The sequence below is a fragment of the Mixophyes fleayi genome, chromosome 9 (assembly GCF_038048845.1).
Source record: "Mixophyes fleayi isolate aMixFle1 chromosome 9, aMixFle1.hap1, whole genome shotgun sequence".
NCBI classification, from domain to species: Eukaryota; Metazoa; Chordata; class Amphibia; order Anura; family Limnodynastidae; genus Mixophyes; species Mixophyes fleayi.
The window spans coordinates 912,892-926,636 of record NC_134410.1 but is presented as its reverse complement, the minus strand read 5'-3'; the positions used below and the strand labels follow the sequence as shown (position 1 = coordinate 926,636).

Sequence of the window (13,745 nt, the reverse complement as noted above, 5' to 3'; positions counted from 1 at the left end):
AATTAAATTTAAATTCCTCACCTTCAAAGCTCTCAATCAATCCCCCTCCATTACATCTCCAATCTCATCTCTACCTACACTCCTAGCCGCCCCCTCCGCTCTGTGACCGCCGCCTCACTGATCACCTCCTCTCACTCCCATCTCCAGGACATCGCCCGGGCTGCTCCCCAGCTGTGGAACGGTCTCTCTCGCTCCATCAGGTGAGCATCTACTCTCAAAGGCTTCAAGCGTGCCCTTAAGACTCACTTCTTTATTCAAGTCTATCAGTCCTCCTCCTAACTCCCTTGTCCTGGCTCTCCCCCCCAGTCAGTACCACCCTATTTGTGTCTCCCCCTTCCCTTTAGGATGTAAGCTCTCAGGATCAGGGCCCTCTTTCTTTGTCTGCTCCTTCTACTATTCCATCACCCCCTGTACCTCTTGGCTGCTTCCCCAGCCCTGTCTTCTTAAGCTTTGGACTTCTTCTGCTGGTTACTACCATCACTCTCACTCACTGTCAATCATATAATTTGATCTACATTACCATGTTACCTGTATATTGATTCATTCAGTATGTCTGGCCTTTGTGTTTTGTTCTTCACTTATGTTCTGTGTTACGGATCACTGATTTCTGTATATGTCATGTACGGCGCTGCTGACCATTTGTGACGCCTTATAAATATATTAGATATATTTATACGCTATATATAGATATTAAGCTGATGAGGTTATGGCGGTCAGCGCAATAGAATCACAGATATTAAGATGATGATCAGGATTACATGAGATAGTAACACTCCATCTTTATGTGATCAGAACCTTTATTAGAAGCCAAGTAATTACAGACAGCGCAGGGGGCGGGGCTAGGGGTCTGTATACGCTCGGATATACAGGGAACACACAGGTTACACATGAGGGGAGGGGGTGTAGGACTATTGTGCGTTTCTAGCTGAAACAACCCCCCCACACAGTCATCCAGATAACAAGTGTCACACACACACAGTCACACAGTCATTCAAATAACACGTGTCTCACACACACAGTCACACGGACATCCAGAGAAAACACGTGTGTCACTCATACACGCATCGCAGACATCCAAAGAACACACGTGTCAGACATTCTCCCCCTCAGCTCTATTCCTCTTTTACAGTATTAAAAATAGTCCTCTCAATTCTTTATTGCCCTTGAAACTGGGGCAAATACTGTGAGAGCCCCATTCACTGTCCACCTGGGGGCAACTGCTGGTACGGAAACAGCAGACACGTGGTCCTCACATCATCCCCATCTGGAGCAGAGAGTTGGCGTACATCATCGGCTTTACATTGGGGTGCGGCTGTGAGAGAGGCAGGAGACACAGTTACAGGATGACGACAGAGAGGAGGGCTGTCTGACGTTACATGGAGGCCGGCTGCGCATTAGGAAATGTGTCGCACAGCGCCACCAGCAGAGCGGGCACAATGGCACAGCGCCACCAGCGGAGGGCACACAGCGCCACAAGCAGGAGCGATGGCGCAATAACAGACACGGGGGAACAATATGAACAGAGCAGGCTGCAGATTAGAATCTAACTTCCCTTATTCATTATTATAGAGTTTGTGAGAGACTTACCACAGCATCAAACTGGTGGAATTTGGGCTTGAGATCAGAGCCGTTGAGATGTATATAAGCCCCTTTATTCCCCATCTGATCGCTGAGGGAGAGAGCAGGAGAGTTAGATACAGTCTGGGAGTAACGTGAGATAATCAGGGCTCTGTTCCTGTCCTCACCAGTAGTTAGGAGCAGAGAAGACTGTGACACAGTGACCACTGTGAGTCACTTCATATCCTTCCCCCTTCACTTCGTGACTGCGGATAATGTAATCCAGACTGTTCTCTTCCAGAAACCTCCGAGTCACATCCGGGCCAAACTGACAGCTCACACCCCGCTTGCTGACAGAGCGCCCGTCCTGACGGAGAGAGAGAGAGAGAGGTGGGTCACATGGAGGGATAGATGTTGGCTGGGGGGCAGAACAGAAGTCACCTTACCTGTGGCTGGGGATCAGACCACAGAAGGTCGCACATTGGTCCTGTAAGACAAGGGGAGACTGTAAGAGAAGGAAGTCTGAGAACGCATGGTCAGGGAAGGGTGATAGACCATGGTATCGCGTTTAAATTTATAATAAACTACTATTTATATAGAAATTAAATATATCAGATCAGTCACAACATTAAAAACACCAGCCCATGTGGTTCCCCTCATGCCACCAAAACAGCTCTGACCCATCGAGGCCTGAACTCCACAAGACCCCTGAAGGTGTCCTGTGGTATCTGGCACCAAGACGTTAGCAGCAGATCCTTTAAGTCCTGTAAGTTGTGAGGTGCGGCCTCCATGGCTCGGACTTGTGTCTCCAGCACATCCCACAGATGCTCGATCAGATTGAGATCTGGGGAATTTGGAGGCCTAGGCAACACCTTCAACTATATGTCATGTTCCTCAAACCATTCCTGAACAATGTTTGCAGTGTGGCAGGGCCCATTATCCTGCTGAAAGAGGTCACTGTCATCAGGGAATACCGCTGCCATGAAGGGGTGTACTTGGCCTGCAACAATGTTTAGGTAGGTGGTACGTGTCAAAGTAACATCCACATGAATGCCAGGACCCAAGGTTTCCCACCAGAACATTGCCCAGAGCATCACACTGCTTCCACTGGCTTGTCTTCTTCCCATAATGCATCCTGGTGCCATCTCTTCCCCAGGTAAACGCCGCACACGCACTCAGCCATCCACATGATGTAAAAGAAATCGCGATTAATCAGACCACTTTCTTCCACTGTTCCATGGTCCAGTTCTGGCGCTCACGTGCCCATTGTAGGCGCCTGTGGTGCACTGTGTGATCTGACACCTTTCTATCATACCCAGCATTAACTTTTTCAGCAATTTGTGCTACGTTAGCTCTTCTGTGGGATTGGACCACAGTCTAGCCTTCGCTCCCCACACAGATCGATGAGCCTTGGGTGTCCATGACCCCAACGACAGTCCACCATTTGCCCTTCCTTGGACCACTTTTGGTAGGTACTATCCACTGTATACTAGGAACACCCAACAACACATGTTGTTTTGTGATGTCTAGACACCTGGGTCAGAGCATCTCCAATTTGACACTCAGATCCTTACATTTGCCCATTTTTCCTACTTTCAACACATCAACGTCAAGAACTGACTGTTCATTTGATGCCTAACATATCCCACCCCTGCTAAATTCATTGGTGCTGGTGCTGCCACAGTTGGTGCAGCTGGCTCTGGTGCCGGTATCGGAACAGTTTTCGGCACCCTCATCATTGGTTGTGCCAGAAACCACCTTGGATTTGCCCTGTCAGAAGCTATGAGTTTGTTTTGTTTGATGGTTACTTTCCTGATCAGAAATATATTTATGGTAAAAGTCCACAGTTCACACCTGAGTCCGGCGGCTGACGGTTCCGTTCAATGCTCCGAATCTGATCCAAGGTGACTCCATCCTCGGAGAAGAGCCCCCCGTGCATGATCTGGATGGAAATAATTCATATACTGGTGTTACACACGTGATACTTCAAGTACTCAGTCTATAGGACAAGTAGATTTGGTTACTGGTTTTGCGATATCAGGTTTTCCTTATAACAATCATTCTATTAGAGGCCACAGGCTTAGGGCCCCACTGAGGGCACGGTGCCGATAGTATAGTCCAGTCCTGAGGGAACATATTCTCCCATAAATTTATTTCAGCGTAGAGACACAGCTATCCCGGCCCACACGCCGTCAGCGAGAGGACCCCCGGCCCCCTAACCTATATACATAACAGACAGCTCTCCCGTCCCATCCGCCCTCGGGGAGAGGATCCCCGGCCCCCTAACCTATATACATAACAGACAGCTCTCCCGGCCCACACGCCGTCAGCGAGAGGACCCCCGGCCCCCTAACCTATATACATAACAGACAGCTCGCGGTGAGAGGATCCCCGGCCCCCCTAACCTATATACATAACAGACAGCTCTCCCGTCCCACCCGCCCTCAGCGAGAGGACCCCCGGCCCCCCTAACCTATATACATAACAGACAGCTCTCCCGTCCCATCCGCCCTCGGTGAGAGGATCCCCGGCCCCCTAACCTATATACATAACAGACAGCTATCCCAGCCCACACGCCGTCAGCGAGAGGATCCCCGGCCCCCCTAACCTATATACATAACAGACAGCTCTCCCGTCCCACCCGCCCTCAGCGAGAGGACCCCCGGCCCCCCTAACCTATATACATAACAGACAGCTATCCCGGCCCACCCGCCCTCAGCGAGAGGATCCCCGGCCCCCCTAACCTATATACATAACAGACAACTCTCCCGGCCCACACGCAGTCAGCGAGAGGACCCCCGGCCCCCTAACCTATATACATAACAGACAACTCTCCCGGCCCACCCGCCCTCAGCGAGAGGACCCCCGGCCCCCCTAACTTATATACATAACAGACAGCTCTCCTAGCCCATTCGCCCTCGGGGAGAGGATCCCCGGCCCCCCCTAACCTATATACATAACAGACAACTCTCCCGGCCCACCCGCCCTCAGCAAGAGGACCCCCGGCCCCCCCTAACCTATATACATAACAGACAACTCTCCCGGCCCACCCGCCCTCAGCAAGAGGACCCCCGGCCCCCTAACCTATATACATAACAGACAGCTCTCCCGTCCCATCCGCCCTCGGTGAGAGGATCCCCGGCCCCCTAACCTATATACATAACAGACAGCTATCCCAGCCCACCCGCCCTCGGTGAGAGGACCCCCGGCCCCCCCTAACCTATATACATAACAGACAGCTATCCCAGCCCACCCGCCCTCGGGGAGAGGATCCCCGGCCCCCCTAACCTATATACATAACAGACAGCTCTCCCGTCCCATCCGCCCTCAGCGAGAGGACCCCCGGCCCCCCCTAACCTATATACATAACAGACAGCTCTCCCGTCCCATCCGCCCTCGGGGAGAGGATCCCCGGCCCCCCTAACCTATATACATAACAGACAGCTCTCCCGTCCCATCCGCCCTCAGCGAGAGGACCCCCGGCCCCCCCTAACCTATATACATAACAGACAGCTCTCCCGTCCCATCCGCCCTCGGGGAGAGGATCCCCGGCCCCCCTAACCTATATACATAACAGACAACTCTCCCGTCCCATCCGCCCTCAGCGAGAGGACCCCCGGCCCCCCCTAACCTATATACATAACAGACAGCTCTCCCGTCCCATCCGCCCTCGGGGAGAGGATCCCCGGCCCCCCTAACCTATATACATAACAGACAACTCTCCCGTCCCATCCGCCCTCAGCGAGAGGACCCCCGGCCCCCCTAACCTATATACATAACAGACAGCTCTCCCGTCCCATCCGCCCTCGGGGAGAGGATCCCCGGCCCCCTAACCTATATACATAACAGACAGCTATCCCAGCCCACCCGCCCTCAGCGAGAGGACCCCCGGCCCCCCTAACCTATATACATAACAGACAGCTCTCCCGTCCCACCCGCCCTCAGCGAGAGGACCCCCGGCCCCCCTAACCTATATACATAACAGACAACTCTCCCGTCCCATCCGCCCTCGGGGAGAGGATCCCCGGCCCCCTAACCTATATACATAACAGACAGCTATCCCAGCCCACCCGCCCTCAGCGAGAGGACCCCCGGCCCCCCTAACCTATATACATAACAGACAGCTATCCCAGCCCACCCGCCTCTCCCGTCCCATCCGCCCTCGGGGAGAGGACCCCCGGCCCCCCCTAACCTATATACATAACAGACAACTCTCCCGTCCCATCCGCCCTCGGGGAGAGGACCCCCGGCCCCCTAACTTATATACATAACAGACAGCTATCCCAGCCCACCCGCCCTCGGTGAGAGGACCCCCGGCCACCAGCCCCCTGACCTATATACATAACAGACAGCTCTCCCGTCCCAGCCATCCTCAGTGAGGGAGGACCCCCGGTCACCGGCCCCCCTAACCTATATAAATAAGACATCTGTCACGTCTGACCTGCACTCAGTGAGAGGACCTCCGACCAAGAAGGACCCCGGCCCCCTAGCCTGAACTCTCTGTACTGTCAGCTCTATTCCTTCTACGGCCCCGTGAGGGAATCAGCCAGCTGAACCCCCCCCCCCTCCGAACCACAGCCCCCGACTCATTTACATTCTATATTCTGCTAAAACTAACCCAAGCAGCATGTTCCAGTGTCAGACCCTACTCACACCGACCCCCCCCCCCCCCCTCAAACCTCCCCTACTCCCACCAATACACCCTCACACCTCCCCTACTCCCACCTATACTACTCACTGGTACACACTCACACCTGCCCCAATCTCCATTCTGAACCACACTCGCTCTTCGTGTCTCACCTTTACCCTGTTTCACTTACAATGTGAGCTCTATAATGAGCTGGATCCTTCACACCCTTTGTTTTCATGGCTGCATTTATTTTGTCTGCCTTGTATGTCCCTGGTTTATGTGTGTCCTGTTTTCCCTACTGTACAGCGCTGCGGAGCACTGTGGTGCCTACAAATCTACAGTGATATTAATAATAATAATAATAATAATAATAAATCCTAGAATGAAAAGTGAGCATAGAAAATAGAAGGAAGGCCTACGACATAAGAGAAGCGGTGCTGAGTAGGGGGTTAGGGGGGGTCTTCAATCCAACCCAGAGAACCTAGCTCTGAGCTCTAGTCATACGATCTTTACATGGGAACATATCTCACCAGGATGCGCTGATTAACGCACATCGCCAGCGGCAGCCACTGGAAGACCTCGCTGAAGAGCTGGAACATCTGGGTGGAGTATTTGGCCTTCACTTCTCCCTCAAATCCGTACATCTGGTTCATGGTGTCTGTCTCGTGGTTACCTAGGAGAACACAAGGCCGTGTGAGCTCCAGAAACACGCTAGTAACATACAATGCGAGAGTAGAATTGCTGAAAACAAGGTGGAGAACCATGAAGAAGAAAGAAAACTTGGAAACACGAGAGGAGCCTCAGACAGCATTGACATGATGAGTGAAATCTAGGACACAAAGATGACAGAAATGGGTCAAGAGGAAAATCAGTAGAGATCGCATGGTAGAAAATTAGGATTTTCACCTAATGTGAAGGGCCGGGAGGCAGAAAAACAAAGCACTGCGAGGGCTGCATAGAATTCTTAGAATTGTGGCGCAGATGGTAATATCTTGAATGCGTTAAAGCTCTGACCATAGATTAGCGATATGGGCGGGGCTTACCTCGCAATAAGTGGAAGTGCGCAGGATACAGCAGTTTGAAGCCACAAAGCGTCACTATTACTTCTACTGAGAATGAGCCTCGATCCACAAAGTCACCATTAAATATCTGCAGGAACTTAGGAAATTAGTTACACAACGGCATCTTACAGAAACTCAATGGGCGGCAACCGTGGCGTCTTGGGGGGCAAATGAAGGTAAATGGAGTAAATTCACCTGTGTATCTGGGGCAAGATGTTTAACGTTTACAACTGCAGGAGAACAAAAATATCCATAGAGCGAGGTGTAATACATAGGGCAAGTGCTTAACATGGAGAAGACGAGTGTACACCTGATATATACACACACACATATGTATTATAAGATAACACTGCTGGTTACACGTGCTAGATTCTTTTTTTAGTTCAGTTGTGTTTTGGGATTTAACGGAATTAGGCAGAGCCTTAAGATCCCACGGATGCTGCAACAAGAGGTCGCACAGCGCTAGTAAAGGATACATAGGGATTACTCTCAGACGGGACCCCGTTGAGATGGAAAATGTTCATGAGGTCGTAGTACTGGCCGTGTGTGTCGCCGCAGACAGTCACCTGCTGGGACTGTCAGAGAGAGAGAGCGAGAGAGAGGATGAACTGTGAGATAACACCAAACCAAGAGCAGGAATCAGCTAGTGCAGAGGTACAAACCTTGTCCAGCGAGATCTCCACCAGACTCGGGAGCTGGGACAGAATCTCTTTCACCTGTACAAGTATCTGAGCGGAGAGACGGACACAGGATTTATAAAACTACATAATGTGACTGTTCTTCCCCCATCATACAATACAATGTATAGCACAGTATTCATAGAGCAGGAATTAGGCAGTCTACATACAGACTCATTGATTGCCTTATACTTCTCATAGAGGAATAATGTAACTGAGAAAATATCCCATTGTCTCCTCCACATCAATAGTACAACTCAAACTGCAAGAAATTCACCTGTACTCCCTGCCCCGTATCCCCTGGGCGCCCCATCCATGCCCAGCACCCACTGGGCCCACCCACCCTGTATCCTCCAGCGTCCCCCCCCTCCGGCTGCCCATCCTGTATTCCCCCAGGCACCCCTACATCATCTGGGTTCATATACATATACATACTGTAACATTCCCTGTAAATATGCGAGATTCATCTCTCCTTATTTGCCTCTAACAAGGAAACATATTAATGTTCTACGAGGCTCCATTCTGAATGTATAAACCAAGCTGGCACCGGGTCCATCTATAACCTCTACAGCCGGTGCAGTATGTGAAGCGATGTTTAGGGGTCTGTGCACCCATTAACAAGGCTGAGAACCTAATAACATTGGTCTATACACAGCAAATTATACTGTTTTTAGATATCTAAGGTGGACGGAGAAACCCACTATTACTAAGGACATTGTCGCACATTAATCCCAGCTCACAGTTAGATATATCTGATCGGGGAAGACTGGACTATACCAGTGATATAGGTCAGTATGTGCTACAGATAATTCTTTACGTTTCCACAATTACCTGATAAACACATTTTCGGTGAAGCTTCTTCTGGTCTTTATAAAATGTCATTAATTCCAGCATGAACTCCAAGGTGACCTTTCCATCCTGTAGCTGTGGGCCGGTGTATTCATCTTCTATGGCTGGAGAGAAGCAAGGAACCCACTGTCAGACACACACAGTCTGTTCTGTTATTTGTTACCAATTTACTGAAAATGACAGTTTTCTACAGGATACCTGTACAATAATTCACATTAGATATCACTGAAACATTGTTACTCTACATAAGAACAGATTCTATCCTGGACACAATATCTGCACCACGCAGGGTAATGTAGGTGACAGAGCGACGGTCCGGTGGGTAAATACAATACAACTAATCTAATATCACATTGTCCTGTACTCTCTTATCTCCGCTGCTACTTACTCATCCCTTCAATGTCCAGGGAATCCACCACAGAGCGGTTGTGCTGGTCGCATGCGATCGCTCGTTCAAACGCTTTTTGCCGCACTAGTTTGCTGCACTCCTGAAACTTCATCTGAGCGTCTTTATCTTGGGGGCGAACTTTCACCACCTGGAGAGGAAACATGGAGGGTCAGGAGAGGGACGGATAATGGGGAAGGACAGGTGGAGAGTTATAGAGAGATAGAAATATAGAGGCTCTGACCGTTTCATAGTCTTTCAGGGCGGCTTTCAGTTTCCCCAGGGCCATATTGCTGGCCGCCCGCCTGTAATAGCCTTTAATGTATTTGGCGTCAAGCTGGATGGCACGAGAGGCATCAGCCAAAGCGTAGCCATAACATTCGGTGCGGAGATATGCCAAGCTGCGGTTCCCATAGTAAATGGCGATGCTTGGATTGAGATCAATGGCTTGTGTGTAATACTGTACAGCACGGTCATAATCCTTTACTGAGAGATAAAAGAACATTACAGATTGTGAATCCATTTCAGGTCAATATATCCCATGTGGACAATAGCAGCAGAAATCCGAGAGGACTCAGAGAGTATTACCTTTCATCCATCTATAAATAGGGCGTAACCCCAAATATAAATGTCTAACCTCTAACTCTTTCCCTGATGCTGAGCTGCAGTACATACAATTTAGGTATATACACTTATATAATATATAAAATTAGAGCCTGATCATATATATATATATATATATATATATATATATACACACACACACACACACACACATCTCACAGAGGAAAAAAACACTAAACAGAAAGACTGACATATTGTGCTGTGTAAGAAATGGACAGTAATACTGGCAGCCATTGTGGTCTTATGGTGGTCACAGCAACCTTCTTCTGAAGCCTCAGAAACAACTAAGGAACATCATCACTTATGAATGATTTCTGAGATAGAAAAAAGATAAAATGTCTGTTGCACGAATGAACTAGAGGCACAGGCTGAGCTAATAGTATTTTAAAGGGGAGAGGAAGGGGGACACAGGCAGGGTTAACAGTGTCCTGGGGAGGGAACTTGTAGTGCACCCAGAGAGGCGGGCAGGGCACGCTGGGACTTGTGGTGCACCCAGAGAGGCGGGCAGGGCACGCTGGGACTTGTGGTGCGGCAGGAGAGGCGGGCAGGGCACGCTGGGACTTGTGGTGCGGCAGGAGAGGCGGGCAGGGCACGCTGGGACTTGTGGTGCGGCAGGAGAGGCGGGCAGGGCACGCTGGGACTTGTGGTGCGGCAGGAGAGGCGGGCAGGGCACGCTGGGACTTGTGGTGCGGCAGGAGAGGCGGGCAGGGCACGCTGGGACTTGTGGTGCGGCAGGAGAGGCGGGCAGGGCACGCTGGGACTTGTGGTGCGGCAGGAGAGGCGGGCAGGGCACGCTGGGACTTGTGGTGCACCCAGAGAGGCGGGCAGGGCACGCTGGGACTTGTGGTGCACCCAGAGAGGCGGGCAGGGCACGCTGGGACTTGTGGTGCACCCAGAGAGGCGGGCAGGGCACGCTGGGACTTGTGGTGCACCCAGAGAGGCGGGCAGGGCACGCTGGGACTTGTGGTGCACCCAGAGAGGCGGGCAGGGCACGCTGGGACTTGTGGTGCACCCAGAGAGGCGGGCAGGGCACGCTGGGACTTGTGGTGCACCCAGAGAGGCGGGCAGGGCACGCTGGGACTTGTGGTGCACCCAGAGAGGCGGGCAGGGCACGCTGGGACTTGTGGTGCACCCAGAGAGGCGGGCAGGGCACGCTGGGACTTGTGGTGCACCCAGAGAGGCGGGCAGGGCACGCTGGGACTTGTGGTGCGGCAGGAGAGGCGGGCAGGGCACGCTGGGACTTGTGGTGCGGCAGGAGAGGCGGGCAGGGCACGCTGGGACTTGTGGTGCGGCAGGAGAGGCGGGCAGGGCACGCTGGGACTTGTGGTGCGGCAGGAGAGGCGGGCAGGGCACGCTGGGACTTGTGGTGCGGCAGGAGAGGCGGGCAGGGCACGCTGGGACTACACCCCCGGGTGACACTGGCAGCACGAGGTGACACAGGGTGCCCGGGCTGCAGGCAGCGCTCAGTGACCTAGTTACCCCGGAAGTACTCGTTAGCTTGCTCCTTGAGCTCCTCCGCGGTTCTCTCCCCGCCGGTCCCTGTGTCTGACCCTCCGGTCTCCGCCGCCCGCTCTCCCTCAGCCATCTTCCCGCTGCCGGTCACTGACACTGCGTCACCAGGAGAGCGACACAGTGCGACATCCGGCGGCCACATTGGGAATGGCACCAGCGCCGAGACCACGTGACCTGGATGCCATCTTGTAGTTGTCAGACGCTCTGTGACCTGTTCAGCCGGCCATGTTGTGAGTGGCACGATGCTAAACTATGCTGTAGCCCAGGCCTGTCCAACCTGCGGCCCTCCAGATGTTGTGAAACTACAAGTCCCAGCATGCTCTTCCAGCTATCAACTGGTTGTCTACTGGCAAAGCATGCTGGGACTTGTAGTTTCACAACATCTGGAGGGCCGCAGGTTGGACAAGCCTGCTGTAGCCCATAACAGCCAGTCACTTCTACATAGTACACATCTGTTTTATAATACCCCCAATGTGGTCATCATCTGCCCTATAACTACCCCCATGTGGTCATCATCTGCCCTATAACTACCCCCAATGTGGTCATCATTTGCCCTATAATTACCCCCAATGTGGTCATCATCTGCCCTATAACTACCCCCACGTGGTCATCATCTGCCCTCTAACTACCCCAATGTGGTCATCATCTGCCCTATAATTACCCCCACGTGGTCATCATCTGCCCTATAAATACCACCATGTGGTCATCATCTGCCCTATAACTACCCCCACGTGGTCATCATCTGCCCTATAACTGCCCCCATGTGGTCATCATCTGCCCTATAATTACCCCAATGTGGTCATCATCTGCACTATAATTAACCCATGTGGTCATTATCTTCCATTTAATTACCCCCCATGTAGTCATCTCCCCTATGATTACCCCAACATGATCACCAGCCCCATAATTACCCCAACTGATCACCGCCAGCCTCATAATTACCCCAACGTGATCACCACCAGCCCCTAAATTACCCTAATGTGGATACACCATTATTGCAGGGAGAGCAGGAGCAGAACATAATACCCCAGTCCTTACTTTACATCCATTCCCTTCTGCACTGTTCCCTGAATTCTCCGTCTTTATGGCTCCCACACCTGGAGTTACCCTTCCTGTTATTCTGTATATAAGACACTGCTCCCACATTTCTCTTCTTGTGGTAGAAATGCCAATGTGCACTGAGCCTAATACCAGACTAGCAGTGTATGCTGGGACTTGTAGTGCAGTAAGAGAGGCCAGCAGGGTATGCATATCAGCTATTGCTATTTAGAGACGCGCTCACATGTACTCTTTTGGGGGGGAGCACCCCAGACCACAGTGGAGGTTATGGTTATATGACATTAGTGTCATAATACAGACACTTTACAACAGGGGTGTCCAACCTTTTAGCTTCCCTGGGCCATATTGGAAGACGACAAGATACACTAACAATAACGATAGCTGATCATCCAAAAAACCATAGAAAACATAGTTAACATATATATATATATATGAGAAAAAAAGTGATATATATATTATATATATATATATATATATATATATATATAAAATCACTTTTTATTCAAATCCCCCTATACTTACCTTTCAATCGCCCTGTTCAAAAAATCCTCTCTAGTTATTATACTATAATCACTTTTTGTATTGTTTCGATGCAATATCAATAAAGTGCATTTAAGCCAGGCATTGTATATCAGGGTGCCCTGACCAGGCCTGCGGTACCTGACATATACATCACTGTGACCCCAAATTGTCACCTGTTTTGATAATTACACCACTATGTTAGTTAAGGGATAACAACTTATAATGGGCCAAAGAGAATAGTATATAATGCCCCATTAGTATTACAAGTAGAAGTATGTAGCAGGGAGATAAGGTCCATGATGCTCCAGGACCAGGTGACTTTTATTCACTTGTCAGCGTCCCTTGAAATAATAAAAAAAATCCCCCTTAACTTACCTTTTAATCAGCTTGTTCTCCTGTCCTCTTCTCTTCTTTTCTCCAATTCTGTGCTGCTGATTGTTCTTCTCGTGCGGGTGACTCCTCTGTGCTGCGCTCCGCAATGGATGTTGGGCGTGATGACATCACGCCCGACATTCACTGCGAGCACCGCACGGAGGAGGAGATAAGGGAGGGAGCCGGAGTACCAGCTGACGTGACCGCGTGACCGCAAGGTAAATAGTTTCTTTTCTCTTTTTTTGCAGGATTTTTTTTTCCATTAACAGTGCTGCCCCCTTGCCACAACCAAAACTCCTTCTGGGCCACATTTACAGGCGTGCTGGGCCGCATGCTACCCGCAGGCCACGGGTTGGACAACCCTGCTTTACAACATGCGGATGGTGCCCCCTGTCTGTCTGCATTATATTGCAGGAAATGGGAGCTAGCATAGTGGTATCACTTCATGTTCCATAGTGTCTCATCTTTCCTGTATATAAGTATTTACAGACCACTTG

General features: G+C 50.9%; 1 protein-coding gene across 1 annotated transcript; it reads right to left on the bottom strand.

Moving 5' to 3' along the window:
• Positions 1–779: 779 nt before the first annotated feature.
• On the bottom strand, positions 780–11,452 carry PPP5C (protein phosphatase 5 catalytic subunit). Its single transcript, XM_075186190.1, has 13 exons — positions 11,263–11,452; positions 9,404–9,645; positions 9,163–9,310; positions 8,757–8,878; positions 7,911–7,976; positions 7,725–7,823; positions 7,231–7,336; positions 6,718–6,860; positions 3,412–3,499; positions 2,004–2,044; positions 1,746–1,924; positions 1,588–1,669; positions 780–1,312 (listed from the first exon to the last, which is right to left on the bottom strand). Exons 1-13 carry the CDS (start codon positions 11,435–11,437, stop codon positions 1,250–1,252), a joined length of 1,554 nt encoding a protein of 517 aa, XP_075042291.1. The 5' UTR covers positions 11,438–11,452; the 3' UTR covers positions 780–1,249.
• Between the last annotated feature and the right edge of the window lie 2,293 nt (positions 11,453–13,745).